The 17,469-nt window shown below is 49.0% G+C and overlaps 1 protein-coding gene across 3 annotated transcripts in view; it reads left to right on the plus strand.

Annotated features, from left to right (window-relative positions):
• The first annotated feature begins 819 nt into the window (after nt 1–819).
• The window catches only part of pgap2 (post-GPI attachment to proteins 2), a 46,739-nt gene continuing 30,089 nt past the window's right edge, over nt 820–17,469 (plus strand). Inside the window, exons 1-2 of one of the 3 annotated variants that reach the window (XM_060826381.1) lie at nt 820–1,010; nt 12,415–12,580. In XM_060826381.1, the coding sequence (XP_060682364.1) occupies nt 1,000–1,010; nt 12,415–12,580 (177 nt within the window). In that variant the 5' untranslated portion in view covers nt 820–999. The remainder of the gene's footprint in view (nt 1,011–12,414; nt 12,581–17,469) is intronic. The other 2 variants (XM_060826383.1, XM_060826382.1) reach the window with 2 other exon arrangements.

A 17,469-nucleotide genomic window follows, 5' to 3' on the forward strand; every position in this document is an offset into this window, starting at 1 on the left:
CTGGTCGCCTTCTCGCAGAGTGCTTCAGAGAACATCTCCGACACCCGCACCAATCAACCGCATTGCCACATGGCTGAACATTTCAACTCCCCCTCCCACTACGCCAAGACTGTGCAGGTCCTGAGCCTCCTTCCACCTCAACACCCAACGCCTAGAGGAAGGACGCCTCATCTTCCGCCTCGGACACTTCAACCCCAGGGCATCAAGGTGGATTTCACCAGTTTCCTCATCTCCCCTCCCCCCACCTCACCCCAGATCCAACCTTCCAGCTCAGCACTGCCCTCATGACCTGTCCTACCTGTCCATCTCCCTTCCCACCTATCTGCTCCACCCTCCCCTCTGACCTATCACCCCACCATCCACCTATTGCACTCTGAGCAACCTTCCTCCCCCCACCCGCCCCCATTTATCTCCCCACCTCCAAGGCTCCCAGCCTCATTTCTGACCAAGGACTCTCCTGCTCCTCAGGTGCTGCCCTGACCCTGCTGTGCTTTTCCAGCACCACACTCTGGACCCACCCTCACTCACAGTCATATCTCCACCCCCAGGCCTCACCCCCAAAGCAACCCACCCCAGTCCCTGCCCCAGTCTAGGCCCCGCCCACCCCTGGGCCCCGCCCACATCTGCCCAGCCCCGCCCACAACAGGGCCCGCCCACAGCAGGCACCGCCCCCCTCCCGGCTACCGCAAGGCTCCGCCTCCTCCTGGCGCCCCCCAAGGCCCCGCCCACAGCAGGGTCCGCCCACAACAGGGCCCGCCCACAGTAGGCCCCCCCTCCTGCCCCCCCAAGGCCCCGCCCACAGCAGACCCCCGCCCACAACAGGACCCGCCCTCAGCAGGCCCCGCCCCCTCCTGGCGCCGGTCGCTCCGGGCCTCGCGGGTGTCCGTTGGTGCTGAGGTAACTTGAGGCCCGGGCTTTAGAGGGCGGCTAGGCCCGGATTTCCCGGGGACGGTGAGCGGTGTGTTCGGTGAGTCGAGGCGGGCGGGCGGGAGGCCCGCGATGGGGGAAAGGTAAGGAGCGGGACAGTGTTGGTCACTGTCGGCTTGTCCGAGTGAGGGAGACCCGGGCTCCGGAGCGCGGCCTGAGGGGGATCTCCCCCCGACCGGGATCACCCCCCTCCCCCCCCCCCCCCCCCCCCCCCCGACCCCCACCCCCCCCCCCCCCCCCCCCCCCCCCCTACCGGGATCACCCCCTCCCCCTCCCCCCCCCCCCCCGACCGGGATCACCCCCCTCCCCCTCCCCCTCCCCCTCCCCCCCCCGACCGGGATCACCCCCCGACCGGGATCACCCCCTCCCCCCGACTGACACCCAGTGGATGAGATCTGCTGACCAAGACCCAGCCACCAGGATGCTCCGATCCCAGGACCCAGTGGTCAAGCTCATCTTTCCGAGATACGCTGACCCGAACTGAGTGACTGGGACCCAGTAACCCACTGACCCACTCACTAACATATATTGTCCTGGATCCACTCACTGGGGCCCACTGACCATGACCCAGTGACCGAGATTCATGGACTCACTGACCGAGATCGACTGACCCACTCACCAGGATCTAGTGTCCCGGATCGACTCACTGGGATCCATAGACCAAGACCCAGTGGCTGCGAACCAGTGACCCACCAACTGGGATCCACTGACCAAGTCCTGGTAACATTGATGGGGCCGTGCACTGTGATCCACTGACCGGGATCCACCAAGTGGGACTCAGTGACCAAAATCCCATTACCACAATCTACTGAACAGGATCCGGTGATCGTAATCCACTGACCAAAATCCACTGACTGGGGCCCATTGACAGATGCAGTGACTGAGTTCCAATGATCACAATCCATTGGCTAGGATCAAGTGGTTTTGACCCAGTGACCCACTGGCTTGGAAGCAGTGACCATTAACCATGATCCATTGACTGGTAATCAATAACCCACTGATCAAGATCAAGTGACCAACTGACTAGGCTCCAGTGACTGGGACTCAGCACCTTCTAAACACATGATCTCTTACATCTAGAAGGACAACAGCAGTAGATACATGGGAACACCACTCCATGCAAGTTCTCCTCCAAGCCACTCCCTATCCTGACTTGGAAATATATATCACCATTCCTTCAGCATCACTAGGTCAAAACCCTGATATTCCCTCCCTAAGGGCATTGTGGGTCTACCTGCAGCACATGGACTGCAGCGGTTCAAGAAGGCAGCTCACCACCTCCTTGTCAAGGGGCAACTAGGGATGGGCAAGTATTGGACTTGAGTAAAGCAGCTTTGGTGAATTTCTGCAGGGCATTTTGTAGATGGTACTCTCTGCATCTACTGAGCATTGGTGGAAGAGTGTGTGGATGTTTTTGAATAGGTGTCAGTCAAATGGCTGGTTTCACCTGGATGATGTCTAGCCTCTTGAGTATTGTTGGAGTTGCACTCTTCCAGGCATGAGGGGAGTATTCCATCACACTCCTGACTTGTGCCTTGTAGCTGGTGGATTGGCTTTAAGAGAGTTAGTAAGATTGTGATAAGATTCCTACCCTTTGTGTTTATATGGCTGGTCTAGCTCAGTCTCTGGTCAATGAGAATGTAGTTGTGATTAGAATGATGATAGGCCTCATTTCTGATGAAGGGCTCTTGCCCTGTAATTTCGATTCTCCTGCTCCTCAGACGCTCCCTGACATGGTTTTCCAGCACCACACTCTCAACTCTGATCTCCAATATCTGCAGTCCTCACTTTCTCTCAATTGGAATGAGGTCTGCCAAATGGATCTCATTGAATATGAATTCCCTGATTGGGAGTGTTAATCTGGCCCAGTAAGGGAGTCCAGGCTGACAGATATACAAGGAATGTCCGAGGTTCTGGTCACTCTTGGAGCAGGCTCTGAGGAAGCTAGGTCAGTGTCAGGTACTATACATGTGTAACTTGGTAAAAACAATGACTGCAGATGCTGGAAACCAGATTCTGGATCAGTGGTGCTGGAAGAGCACAGCAGTTCAGGCAGCATCCAACGAGCAGCGAAATCGACGTTTCGGGCAAAAGCCCTTCATCAGGAATAAAGGCAGTGAGCTGGAAGCATGGAGAGATAAGCTAGAGGAGGGTGGGGTGGGGAGAGAGTAGCATAGAGTACAATGGGTGAGTGGGGGAGGGGATGAAGGTGATAGGTCAGGGAGGAGAGGGTGGAGTGGATAGGTGGAAAAGAAGATAGGCAGGTCAGACAAGTCCAGACAAGTCATGGGGACAGTGCTGAACTGGAAGTTTGAAACTAGGATGAGGTGGGGGAAGGGGAAATGAGGAAGCTGTTGAAGTCCACATTGATGCCCTGGGGTTGAAGTGTTCCGAGGCGGAAGATGAGGCGTTCTTCCTCCAGGCGTTTGGTGGTGAGGGAGCGGCGGTGAAGGAGGCTCAGGACCTCCATGTCCTTGGCAGAGTGGGAGGGGGAGTTGAAATGTTGGGCCACGGGGCAGTGTGGTTGATTGGTGCGGGTGTCCCGGAGATGTTCCCTAAAGCGCTCTGCTAGGATGCGCCCAGTCTCCCCAATGTAGAGGAGACCGCATCGGGAGCAACGGATACAATAAATGATATTAGTGGATGTGCAGGTAAAACTTTGATGGATGTGGAAGGCTCCTTTAGGGCCTTGGATAGAGGTGAGGGAGGAGGTGTGGGTGCAGGTTTTACAGTTCCTGCGGTGGCAGGGGAAAGTGCCAGGATGGGAGGGTGGGTTGTAGGGGGGCGTGGACCTGACCAGGTAGTCACGGAGGGAACGGTCTTTACGGAAGGCGGCAAGGGGTGGGGAGGGAAATATATCCCTGGTGGTGGGGTCTTTTTGGAGGTGGCGGAAATATCGGCGGATGATTTAGTTTATGCGAAGGTTGGTAGGGTGGAAGGTGAGCATCGGGGTGTTCTGTCCTTGTTACGGTTGGAGGGGTGTGGTCTGAGGGCAGAGGTGCGGGATGTGGACGAGATGCATTGGAGGACATCTTTAACCACGTGGGAAGGGAAATTGCGGTCTCTAAAGAAGGAGGCCATCTGGTGTGTTCTGTGGTGGAACTGGTCCTCCTGGTGTAATCCAGGTAGCTGTGGGAGTTGGATTACACCTCTTCCCACCCTATCTCTTGCAAAAATGCCATCCCGTAATCCCAATTCCTCCACCTCCGCCATATCTGCTCCCGGGAGGACCAGTTCCATCACAGAACACACCAGATGGCCTCCTTCTTTAGAGACCGCAATTTCCCTTCCCACGTGGTTAAAGATGCCCTCCAATGCATCTCGTCCACATCCCGCACCTCCGCCCTCAGACCACACCCCTCCAACCGTTACAAGGACAGAACGCCCCAGTGCTCACCTTCCACCCTACCAACCTTCGCATAAACTAAATCATCCGCTGACATTTCCGCCACCTCCAAAAAGACCCCACCACCAAGGTTATATTTCCCTCCCCACCCCTTTCCGCCTTCCGCAAAGACCATTCCCTCCGTGACTTCCTGGTCAGGTCCACGCCCCCCTACAACCCACCCTCCCATCCTGGCACTTTCCCCTGCCACCGCAGGAACTGTAAAACCTGCACCCACACCTCCTCCCTCACCTCTATCCAAGGCCCTAAAGGAGCCTTCCACATCCATCAAAGTTTTACCTGCACATCCACTGATATCATTTATTGTATCTGTTGCTCCCGATGCGGTCTCCTCTACATTGGGGAGACTGGGCGCCTCCTAGCAGTGCACTTTGAGAACATCTCTGGGACACCCGCACCAATCAACCACACCGCCCCGTGGCCCAACATTTCAACTCCCCCTCCCACTCTGCCAAGGACATGGAGGTCCTGAGCCTCCTTCACCGCCGCTCCCTCACCACCAGACGCCTGGAGGAAGAACGCCCCATCTTCCACCTCGGAACACTTCAACCCCAGGGCATCAATGTGGATTTCAACAGCTTCCTCATTTCCCCTTCTCCCACCTCATTCTAGTTTCAAACTTCCAGCTCAGCACTGTCCCCATGACTTGTCCGGACTTGCCCTACCTGCCTATCTTCTTTTCCACCTATCCACTCCACCCTCTCCTCCCTGACCTATCACCTTCATCCCCTCCCCCACTCACCCATTGTACTCTATGCTACTCTCTCCCCACCCCCACCCTCCTCTAGCTTATCTCTCCAGGCTTCAGGCTCACTGCCTTTATTCCTGATGAAGGGCTTTTGCCCGAAACGTCGATTTCGCTGCTCGTTGGATGCTGCCTGAACTGCTGTGCTCTTCCAGCACCACTGATCCAGAATGTGTAACTTGGTGACAGGCTATCTGCCTTTGTGGAGTTATTTCAGTGACGACCAGGTTGGGATGTGATTTTGAATTAACCCTCAGTGAGATGTTGAGAGACAGTTATTAATGATGTGACCGTGCAAAACCCCCCACAGCTGAAGTCCAATTGGAGTTCATACAGGCACTACAATGGCTTTGTCATTAGAAAATGTGGCAAGTGCAGCTTATGAATTAGGGGTGTTCAGACAGAAGTGGATACCCTCACCAAGCCGACTGAGCTTAAAGACATAAAGCTGTATAGTTTGGAAGCAGACCCTTCGATCCAACCCATCCATGCCAATCAGATATCCTAAATTAATTGAGTCCCATTTGCCAGTATTTGTCCCAATCCCTCTAAACCCTTCCTATTCATGTACCCATGTAGATGACTTTTAAATGTTGTAATTGTACCAGCCACTACCACTTCCTCTGGCAGCTCATTCCATACATGCACCAACCTTTGCATGGAAAAGTTGTCCCTTAGGCCCCTTTTAAATCTTTCCCCTCTCACCTTAAACCTTCTAGTTTTGAACTCCCCTATCCTGGAGAAAAGACCTTGACTCTTCACCCTATGCATACCCCTCATTGATTTTATAAACCTGTATAAGGTCGCCCCTCAGTCTCTGATGCTCCAGGGAAGACAGCCCCAGCCTGTTCAGCCTCTCCCTGTAGCTCAAATCCTCCAACCCTGACAACATCCTTGTAAATCTTTTCTGAACCCTTTCAAGTTTCACAACATTCTTCCTATATCAAGGAGACCAGAATTGAGTCCAGTTTTCCAAAAGTGGCCTAACCAATGTCTTGTACAACCTCAACGTGACCTCCCAACTCCTATACTCAATGTGCTAACAAATAAGTAAAGGCCTTCTTCACTGTCCGATCGATGTGCGACTCTACTTTCAAAGAGCGATGGACCTGCACTCTAAGGTCTCTTTGTTCAGCAACACTCCCCAGGACCTCACCATTAACTGTATAAGTACTACCCTGATTTGCCTTTCCAAAATGCAGCAACTCACATTTATCTAAATTAAACTCAGTCTGCCACTCCTCGACCCATTGGCCCATCTGATCAAGGTCCCATTGTACTCTGAAGTAATCTACGGTGTCCACTACACCACTAATTTTGGTGTCATCTGCAAACTCACTAATCATACCCGCTATGTTCACACGCCAATCATTTATATAAATGACAAAGAGCAGTGGACCCAGCACCTATCCTGTGGCACATTGCTGATCACAGGCCTCCAGTCTGAAAAGCAACCCTCCACCATGATCCTCTGTCTCCTACCGCCGAGCCAATACTGAAGACCATATAAATCATGTCCACCATTCTGCCATCATCAATCTTCTTTGTTACTTCCTCAAAAAACTCAGTTAAGTTAGTGAGACACGATTTCCCACACACAAAGCCATGTTGACTATCCTGAAATAGAGCTTTCCTTTTCAAATACATGTAAATCCTTTCCCTCAGGATTCACTCCAACAACTCGTCCTCTACCAATGTCAGGCTCACCGGTCTGTAACTCCCTGGCTTTTCCTTACCACCTTTCTTAAATAGTGGCACCACATCAGCCAACCTCCAGTCTTCTAGCGCCTCACCTGTGGCTGTTGATGATAAAAATATCACAGCAAGGGGCCCAGCAATCACTTCCCTAGCTTCCCACGAAATTCTGGGAAACACCTGATCGGATCCTGGAGATTTATCCACCTTTATGTATTTTAAGATGTTCAGCACTTCCTCCTCTGTAATATGGAGAGTTTCTAGATGTCACCATCTGTTTCCCCACATTCTATATCTTCCATGTCCTTCTGAACAGAGGGACACTCAGGCAGCCTACAGCAAAACCCCAAAACAAACCAAGCCTCAGCCAAATGGGTCACATTTTCTCATGGATCCATGCTGTCCAGCCATTGTATAAGCTGTTGATTCGTGGACTCGAGACAGCAAAAGAGTCCCACAATGCCTGAATTGAGGAAGAGAACTCGTGGGCTAGTATCCAAGAGAGTGCACATCCTGGAAAATCCACCACCAGCTGGTTTGAAAGAGTTAATTTGATTAGCAACATCCAAATCAAAACCAATCAAAATAACCGTTTGGTTAAATGGTGACCGGGTTCTAATGGAGATCAATGCTGGTGGGGCTGTATCAGTGATTGCAGAACCAGTCTTTAACAAAATTCACTCTGGACCCCAACTATTAAACTTGCATAAGACCTCAGCCAGGCTGCGAACCTACACTGGGGAATCTTTACAGATGAAGGGTACAATTTCAGTTCTGGTCTCTTACGAGAACCAGCTGGTTTGGTTTCCACTGGTTGTAGTTAAAGGTTTGGGCCCAGGCTCAATGGGGTGAAAGTGGTTGCAAAAGATTCACCTCGATTGGCTCAACATGTTTTGGTTAGAATCCGGCTGTCTGAGTGAAGTCCTAATTAAAGACCTGAAAGTTTTTCAGGGAGGTTTAGGGATTATCAAAGGGCCAAGGCCACCTGCATGTTGACCAGGAAGCAATTCCATGGTTCTGCAAGGCCAACCCAGTGCCATTTGCCCTATGGGCAAAGGTAGAGGCAGGAATCAGGAGGCTGGGAAGGGAAGGAATGATCACACCAGGCCAGTTTGTGAAATGAGCAGCACCAGTCGTACTGAATGTGAAGCTTGGAGGGTTGGTTTGCCTTTCTGGGGATTTCAGCCGAAGTTGGTAAACTGCTTCTCACATCTGGATAAATACCCGATCCCTCGCATAGAGGGCTTGTATGCAAATCTGGCAGCGGCTGGGAGGGGGAGGGCGGGGAAGGTGGGGGTAGGGGCAGGGGGAGCTGAACTTCTTGAAGCTGGACATGCGTACCTGTAGTTGTGATTAGATGAGGATCCCCAGTGTACATAACAATTAATACCCATAAGGGTTTGTAACAATACGCAAAACTGCCATTTGGAGTATCATCAGCCTGTGCCATTTTTCAGTGGACGATGGAGAACATTCTACAGTGTCTACCCCAGGTCGCCATTTATCTGGATAGGCAGCACGGTGGCTCAGTGGTTAGCACCGCTGCCTCACAGCACCAGGGACCCAGGTTCGGTTCCAGCCTCAGGTGACTGTGTGGAGTTTGCACATTCTCCCCGTGTCTGTGTGGGTTTCCCTCAGGTGCTCCAATTCCCTCCCATCCCTAAAGATGTGCTGGTTAGGTGGGTTGGCCATGCTAAATTGCTCCTGGTGTCCAGGGATGTGCAGGCTAGGTGGGATACCCACGGGAAATGCAAGGTGATAGTAAAGGGGGTGGATCTAAATGGGGCACTTTCAGAGGGTCGGTGTTGGCTCGATGGGCTGAATGGCCTGCTTCCACATTGTAGGAATTCTGTCATTCTATGACATGCTAACAACCGGGAAGGTGAATAAAGAACTCTGAGAAAATTTGGACATGATCCTTATACATTTCTCCCAGGAGGGAAAACGGTCTTTTGCCGGCACCCCAAGTGACTTATTTGGGCTACAGAGTTGACAAGACATGGTTATACTCCTTGGAATGTAAACTGAGAATGATCAAAGGTGCCCCAGCTCCAACATCTGTACTGGAGCTTAGGTCTTTGCTTGGGTTGGTGAGTTATTACGGAAAATTCATATGTAACCTGGCCTCCATCCGAGGTAGACAAGCAGGAGGCTGGGAGAACACAGCAAGCCAGGCAGCATCAGAAGATGGAGAAGTCCACATTTCAGACGTAACTCTTCTTCAGGACTGGGGGTGAGCTGCCTTTGTCTCTGGCAGCCTTACATCTGCTACTGAAAAAGAGTCAGCCTTGGAAATAGTCTCAAAGCCAAGATGTAGCGGATGCATTGAGCCATCCCCTACTGTCAGATACCCCAGCGGTGGTACCACTATGAGAAGAGTTTGATCTGGTTTAAGACTTTCTGGTCACTGCTGACATGATCAGATTGGACACAAAAAGATCCCCACGTGGTGTTGATGTGGGAACAAAAGGGCCTTCGCAACCAGAATTGAAACCTTTCTGAACTCGGCAAGACCAGGTCACCATAGAGGACAGCGTATTATTATGGGGAGCAAGAGCGATTGTCCCAAGCAAAACTTACCACCAGATACTGGCTGAACTGCAGCAGGGTCATCCAGGGCTTTTCAAAATGAAGATGTTGATTAGAAGTTATGTCAAGTGGCCAGGATTAGATGCTGACAGTGCCCAAAGTGCCATCAGGAACTAAAATTACCGTCAGTAGCTCCCTCACATTCATGGCAATGGCTGGGCAAACTCTGAACCTGGTTACATGGCAACTATGTGAGTCCTTTCACGGGCTGTATGTTTTATTGGTTGTGGATGCTCACTCAAAGTGGTTGGACAGGCATAGAGTTCATTCGTCAAACACAGGGATGGTGATTGAAAAGTTATGAGCATCTTTTGCAATATATGGCATTCCCAGGAAGGTTGGCCACAGACCAGGGGCCATCGTTTACCACCAGGGACATTGAGTGTTTCCTAAAAGGCATTCGGCATGTAAGGATAGCCCCATATCATCCATCGTCCAATGGTCCGGCAGAAAGCACAGTCCAAACTGTGACAGCAGGCTTAAGGAAACAGCCTTCAGCTTCACTAGATGGCAAACTGTTCTAGTTTCTGTTTGATTATAGGAACACCCCTCAAGCAATTACAGGTGCAACTCCAGCAGAGTTGCTAATGGTTTAAATCTGATCTTCCTGAACTTTGGGGCAGGCTGAAATGGCAACAGGAACTCCAAAACAGACACAGAGTGAAAGAGGCAGATTACTTCAGAGGGCGACGTTTGGTATTGAAACCACAGGTAGGAGGCATGGTCGAAGCAAGGTCAGGTCCTGTGACGTTCAAAATTCAAATAGGAATTGTGGTTCATGACCCACATGAAAGCTGTAAACTGGGCAGGAGTGAACCATCCCCAGCCCCTCCAAGCATCTGGCAAGTCTGCAGAACCTGTGGTTCTCCCCCTCTGCCTAGTGTCAATTAAGCACCTGAGGATGGGATGGGCAAGGCGGCAGTCACAGCCTTGACTCTGTTACTGCTTGAAGAAGATGATGATGAATTTTGGCTGAGACACTCCAGGTGCAAAAGGTGAGCTACGGTCTGATACAGACCACCAGAGTCCTGAGGCAGAGTCTGAGGAACCACTCCCGGTGTGAACATATCCCAGGAGGAGCCACACGAAACAGAATGGACCTGTGTCCTGTTAGAAGGGGACGGGGGTGGACTGATTGGAATGGGGTCATCCAGGTGGATCACATAGAATCCGAGTTCCTTGATTGGGGCTGTAAACCTGGCCCAATCAGGGAGCTCTGGCTGACAGATACAAATAGGAGAGTCAGAGGTTCTGTGCTCCCTAGAAACTGACTCTGAACTAGCTGGGTCAGTGTCGTGAACTGTGCATGTGTATATAAAAGATGACTTGGTGATGGGATACCGGTCTCTGTGGGGGTTATTTTACCCTGGATTCATATCAAAGTGATATTAGAATACAAGAAGCTGAGCTTTGATGGGTAATTTACAGAAAAAGATCAGTTTCCTGATTTTTGAATTCTGTTTAAGGAAAGAAATCAAAATCTGTACTTAACAGAAAATTGAGAGGAACTATGACATAGGTGCTCCAAACATATGGGGCCTGGACAGGGAGAAATTGTTTGAACTAGTGCAAGCATTGAGTATTGGAGGGCACAGCTGTAAGGTACTGGTTGAAGGAGCAATAACGTAGGAAACCCTTTTACTTGAGGAAATGGTTCGCACCTGGACACTCCGCCTGAGAGTGTTACAATGGGCAGGTTCAAACGAGGTTTTCAAGAGGGAGTTGGAGAATTTTCTGAACAGAAATACTGTGCAGGGCTATTGGGAAAGAGCAGGGGTATGGGATTGGCTGTGTGCTCTTACAAAGAGTTAGCATAGACACCTAGGGCTAAATAGTCTCCCTCTGTGCTGCACCCATTCTAAGATGCTATGAATTTCTCACTCCCATGCTCCTAACTTTCTGATTTAGAATTGGAGCCCTATGATTTGAGAACTGTATCCCCTTTACATGTCTTCCTTCTTAGTCTCCTCCTGTTTTGAAATACAATACAATAAGTTTGTATTTATTTAATATCTCAAGGGTAGAGAGTTCTCAAGAATGTAATCAAATGAACAGGGTAGAGGTGAAGTGCTACTCTACCAATCACAAGCTGTCCCTCTCCTGTGCTTCCTGCTGATAGGTGCACTTGGAAGCCTGTCAGCAATTTGCTCTGGTTGGTCTGCAGCAATGAAGTGCTACGTGTTGGGGTGGGAGCAAAAGGAGGCTCAAACAGAATGATGAAGGTGAGAGTGAAGGAAGCTGCAGTTTGGCAGAGACGGAGGTGGTGTAGGCAGACGCAAGACAAGTTTTAAATCTGTGTGTGAGGGAATCCTTCATTCACTGCGAGCGAATTAAGTCACTGAAGCAATAAATTTTTGAGATCTATAGTTCAAAGTTGCATATGTTCAGAAGCTGTCATATGTAAAATGTGGATGCTATTGTAATGAACATTCCATTGATGGTTAAATTTGAATTCTGAGATGCAGTAAGTTGGATTGTAACTGCCTGATTAACATATTACAGCTTTTTGAATATGCTGTGGAAGTACATAGGCTGTAACCTCCTCAGTCTGTGGAAGGTGGATTTCACAGGATCACGTTTTGTATGTGGAGTTGCATCTCATGTTTTTTTTGAAACAAAAAAAATGTTTATGCTAATTTATGTCTATTTCACCAATTTGAATCCTGCAGTGTCTAAGAAATTAATGTTTTCCTTGTGTAATGTGGTTTTCAATGTAATTAGTGTTGATAATTATTGAGGAAATCGAGGAATTCCAGTTCTGCTTCTGGAAGGCTGAATCCCCAACATGTCAATACATACAGAAGGTATTGTTACTGTAGCACTGCATTACATAATCCATGAGTTATTGAGAATTTGAAAAGAGCCCCTGGAAAGCAAAAGGTAACTGGCAAAAAATCAAAATGGTGCCCTTATGAAAGTCTTAAGATGATCCGCCATGGACCCTGTCTTCCTGGTTAATGAGTCCATGTACTATTTGCCAGAAGTGTATATAATGGAGCTGATTTTCTCTTGCTGGTTACTGGTCTCTGTTTGTTTCTGTTTGAATTTCTAGGTTGTTGCCCACGTTCCTGCCCCTGGATAAAGAGCCAGTGCTGCTGCGTCTCCGGTTCACCATCTTGGCAGTTGCCACCGTGATGTGCCCGCTTTTTGGCTTCCTTTTCTGCATTATTTGGTCGATTGTTTTTAACTTTGAGGAAACAACAGCGACACACTGCCGGGTGAGGCTCGATAGGTTGAGACTGTAGCTGATGTGTTTATTTACAGTGGAGAAAGAGTGAAAAACTTATATTACATAGAATTACACTATCAATTATAGCTCAGAAACAGACTATTCAATCTGTCTCCTCCTAATCCCCAATGTTTCATTTCATCCTTTCCAGATATCCTTCTATTCCTTTCTCCCTCTTGTTTATCCAGCTTCCTCTTAACTGTGGCAATGAGCTCCACATGCTCACCGCCCTCCACTGAATTTCCTTTTTCTGTTTAGGGCAGGTCTCTTTTTTTTTAATTCATTCATGGGATGAGAACATCACTGGTTGGGCCCAGCATTTATTGCCCGTCCCAAGTTGTCCCTTGAGAAGGTGGGGGTGAGCTGCCTTCTTGAATTGCTGCAGTCCATGTGCTGTGGGTTGACCCACAATGCCCTTAGGGAGGGAATTCCAAGATTTTGACCCAGTGACAGTGAAGGAACGGCGATATATTTCCAAGTCACGATGGGGCTTGGCTTGGAGGGGAACTTGCAGGAGTAGTATTATCTGCTGCCTGTCTCCTTCTGGATGGAAGTAACTGTGGATTTGGAAGGCGCTGCCTAGTACACCCTGCTGTTACTGAGTGTTGGTGCTGGAGGGAGGGGGTGTTTGTGGATGTGGTGTCGATGAAGAGGCTGCTTTGTCTTGAATTGTGCCAAGCTTCTTGACTGTTATTGGAATTGCATCCAGGTAAGTGGGGAGTATTCCATGTGCTTTGTAGATGGTGGGACAGGTTTTGGGGAGTTAGGAGGTGAGTTACTTGCTGCAGTATTCCTAGACTCTGACCTGCTCTTATAGCCACTGTGTGTATGTGGTGAGTTCAATTGAGTTTCTGGTCAATGGTAAACCCCAGGGTATTGATAATGCAGGATTGAGTAATTGAATTGAAGGGGTAGTGGTTAGATTGTCTGTTATTGCTGATGGTCATTGCCTGGCATTGGTGTGGTGTGAATGTAATTTGCCACTTGTCAGCCCAAGCCTGGATATTGTCCAGATCTTTTTGCATTTGAACATTGACCTGTTTCAGTCCCTGAGGAGTGATGAATGGTGCTGAACATAGTGTAATCATCGGTGACCATCCCCACTCCTGACCTTATGATGGAGGGAAGGTCATTGATGAAGCAGCTGAAGATGGTTGGGCCCAGGTCACTATCCTGAGGAACTCCTGCGGAGATGTCCTGGAGCTGAGATGACTGACCTCCAACAACCACAACCATCTTTCTATGTGTCAGGTATGACTCCAACCGTGGAGAGTTTGCCCCTGATACCCACTGATTCCAGTTTTGCCAGGGCTCCTTGATGCCACACTCGGTTGAATGCAGCCTTGATGTCAAGGGCTGTCCCTCTCCCCTCATATGATCATGGCTGATTGAACAGTTAATCCTTTTACCCTCCCCATCCCCGTAATACTGTAAACCACTAGAGATCAGAAATCTATCCACCTGTAGTGTAAGTATACATAAAGGTTCAGCTTGCACAGCCCCCCATAGCAGAGAATTCTAAAGATTCACAACCCTCCTGAGTAAAAACATAATTCTCCTGTCTTGGTTCTAAATGTCATTCCCCTTATTTTTAGATCGTGCTCCCAGTTTGGCCTCACTAGCTAGGGGAAACCTGTTACCCACATCTACCCTGTTTATCCTTTAGACCAATTCTCTCATTTTTCCAATCTCTGGAGAATACTGGCCCAGTTTGCCCAATTTCTCTTTCCAGGACAGTCCTGCCTTTTGGGGAACCAGTCTAGTGAACCTTCATTGCTTTCCCTGTCTGGCAGTAATATCTTCCTTGAGGTGGTGGAGTTGCTGTAGTCCTAGAGGACTGTAGAGCTGCTGTCTCATTAGGGAGAGAGAGACAACTGGTGGTGCTTTAACCTGAGAGTCACCATGCCTCAGGAAAGAGGAGAGATTGAGAAGACGAGACCTGCATCGTGACCTTGCAATTGAAATTGCTGTTGGATTGCTAGCTAACTGATCCCTTTCTGAGTTAAGAAGACCATAACTGCATGCAATTCTTCAGGTGTGGTCTAACCATCTTCTTAAACAATTGAAGCAAGACTTTGCTAATCCTGCGCTCAAATTCTCTTACGATAAATCCCATTAGCCTTCTGAATAGCTTGCTGCAGCTGTATTTTATCCTTCAGTGACTGACTGACAAGGACCTTAGGGGAGGTAATGGCCTAGTGGGATTATCACTAGACTATTAATCCAATCACCTAGGTAATGTTCTGGGGAGCCAGGGTCGAAATACAGCCATGGCAAATAGTATAATTTGAATTCAATAAAAATCATAGAATCCTCCAGCATGGAAACAGGCCATTCAGCCCATCGGATCCACACTGACCCCCCGAAGAGCATCCCACCCGGACTCACTCCCATGCCACCCTGTCCCAATTACCCTGCATTTCCCATGGCCAATTCACCCTAACCTGCACATCTTTGGACTGTAGAAGGAAACCCACACCGACATAGAACATAGACATGGGGAGAAAGTGCAAGCGCCGTACAGACAGTTGCTGAAGGGTGGAATCGAATCTGGATCCCTGGCACTGTGAGGCAACAGTGCTAACCACTGAGCCACTGTGCTGCTCTGGAATAATCTACAATTAAGAATCTAATGATGACCATGTGTTGAATTTTGGAAAAAAAATCTGGTTCACTAATGTCCTTTAGGGAAGCTGTCCTTACCTGGGTCTAGACAGGCAGGAGGCTGGAAGAACACAGCAAGTCAAAAAGTGGACAACAAAGAACAAAGAAAATTACAGCTCAGGAACAGGCCCTTCGGCCCTCCAAGCCTGCACCAATCCAGATCCTCTATCTAAGCCTATTTTCTGTATCCCTCCGCTCCCTGCTCATTCATGTATCTGTCTAGACACATCTTAAATGATGCTATTGTTCCCACCCCTACCGTCTCTGCTGGCAACGCGTTCCAGACATCCAGCACCCTCTGCGTGATGAACGTTCACACATAGGCTGTTTCCCTGGAGCTTCGGAAGCTGAGAGCTGACCTTATAGAGGTTTATAAAATCATGAGGCGCATGGATAGGATAAATAGACAAAGTATTTTCCCTGGGACAGGAGTACTAGAGTGCATAGGTTTAGAGTGAGAGGGGAAAGATATAAAAGGGACCTAAGGGGCAACTCTGTCATGTAGAGGGTGGTGTGTGTATGGAATGAGCTGCCAGAGGAAGTGGTGGAGGCTGGTACAACTGCAACATTTAAAAGGATCTGGATGGATATATGAATAGAAAGGGTTTGGAGGGATATGGGCCGGGTGCTGGCAGGTGGGACTAGATTGTGTTGGAATATCTGGTCAGTATGGATGAATTGCACCGAAGGGTCTGTTTCCGTGCTGTACATCTCTATGACTCTCTGACTCTAAATCTCTCCTAAACCTTTCCCCTCTCACTTCGAACTTGTCACTCCTAGTAATTGAGTCCCCTGCTCTGGGAAAAAGTTTCTTGCTATCCACCTTGTCTGCACCGCTCATGATTTTGTAGGCCTCAATCAGGTCCCTCCTCAACCTCCATCTCTCTAAAGAAAATAATCCTAATATATTGAATCTCTCTTCATAGCTAGCACCCTCCATACCAGACAACATCCTGGTGAACCTCCTCTGCACCCTCTCCAAAGCAACCACATCCTTTTGGTAATGTGGCGACCAGAACTATATGCAATATTCCAAATGTGGCCGAACCAAAGTCCTATACAACTGTAACATGACCTGCCAACTGTTGTACTCAATTGAAGGAAAGCATGCCGTGTGCCACCTTGACCACTCTATCGACCTGCGTTGCCACCTTCAGGGAACAATGGACCTAAACACCCAGATCTGTCTGTACATCAATTTTCCCCAGAACTTTTCCATTTACCGTATAGTTCGCTCTTGAATTGGATCTTCCAAAATGCATCGCCTCGCATTTGCCTGGATTGAACTCCATCTGCCATTTCTCTGGCTAACTCTCCAATCTATCTATATTCCGCTGTAATCTCTGACCGTCCCAATCACTATCTGCTACTCCACCAATCTTGGTGTCATCTGTAAACTTGCTAATGAGACAACCAACACCTTCCTCCAGATTATTTATGTATACCATGAGCACGGATCTCTGTGGAATACCACTAGTCATAGGTCTCCATTTTGAGAAGCTCCCTTCCATATGCAACTCTCTGTCTCCTGTTGCCCAGCCAGTTCTCTATCCATCCAGCTAGAACACATGCGACTTCACCTACTTCATCAGCCTAGCATGGAGAACCTTATCAAATGCCTGACTAAAGTCCATGTATGTGACATCTACAGCCCCTTCCCCATCAATCAATTTTGTCACCTCTTCAAAGAATTCTATTAGGTTTGTAAAACAAGACCTTCCCTGGATAAAACCGTGCTTCCCATTACTGATAAGCCCATTTTCTTCCAAACGGGAATAGATCCTATCCCTCAGTGTCGTCTCCAGCAGCTTCCCACAAACATTAGGCTTACCGGTTTATAATTACCTGGATTATTCCTGCTACTCTCCTTAAACAAGGGGACAGCATTAGCAATTCTCCAGTCCTCTGGGACAACACCTGTGTTCAAGGATGCTGCAAAGATATCTGTTAAAGCTCTAACTATTTCCTCTCTTGTTTCCCTCAGTATCCTGGGGTAGTCCACATCCGGACCTGGGGATTTGTCCACCTTAATGCCTTTTAGAATACCCAACACTTCCTCCCTCCTTATGCTGACTTGACCAAGAGTAATCAAAGATATATCCCCAAACTGAACATTCGTCATGTCCCTCTCCTCGGTGAACACCAATGCAAAGTAGTTGATAAGAATCTCACCCATTTTTCTCTGACTCCATGCATAACTTTCCTCCTTTGTCC

The sequence above is a fragment of the Hemiscyllium ocellatum genome, chromosome 6 (assembly GCF_020745735.1).
Source record: "Hemiscyllium ocellatum isolate sHemOce1 chromosome 6, sHemOce1.pat.X.cur, whole genome shotgun sequence".
NCBI lineage: Eukaryota > Metazoa > Chordata > Chondrichthyes > Orectolobiformes > Hemiscylliidae > Hemiscyllium > Hemiscyllium ocellatum.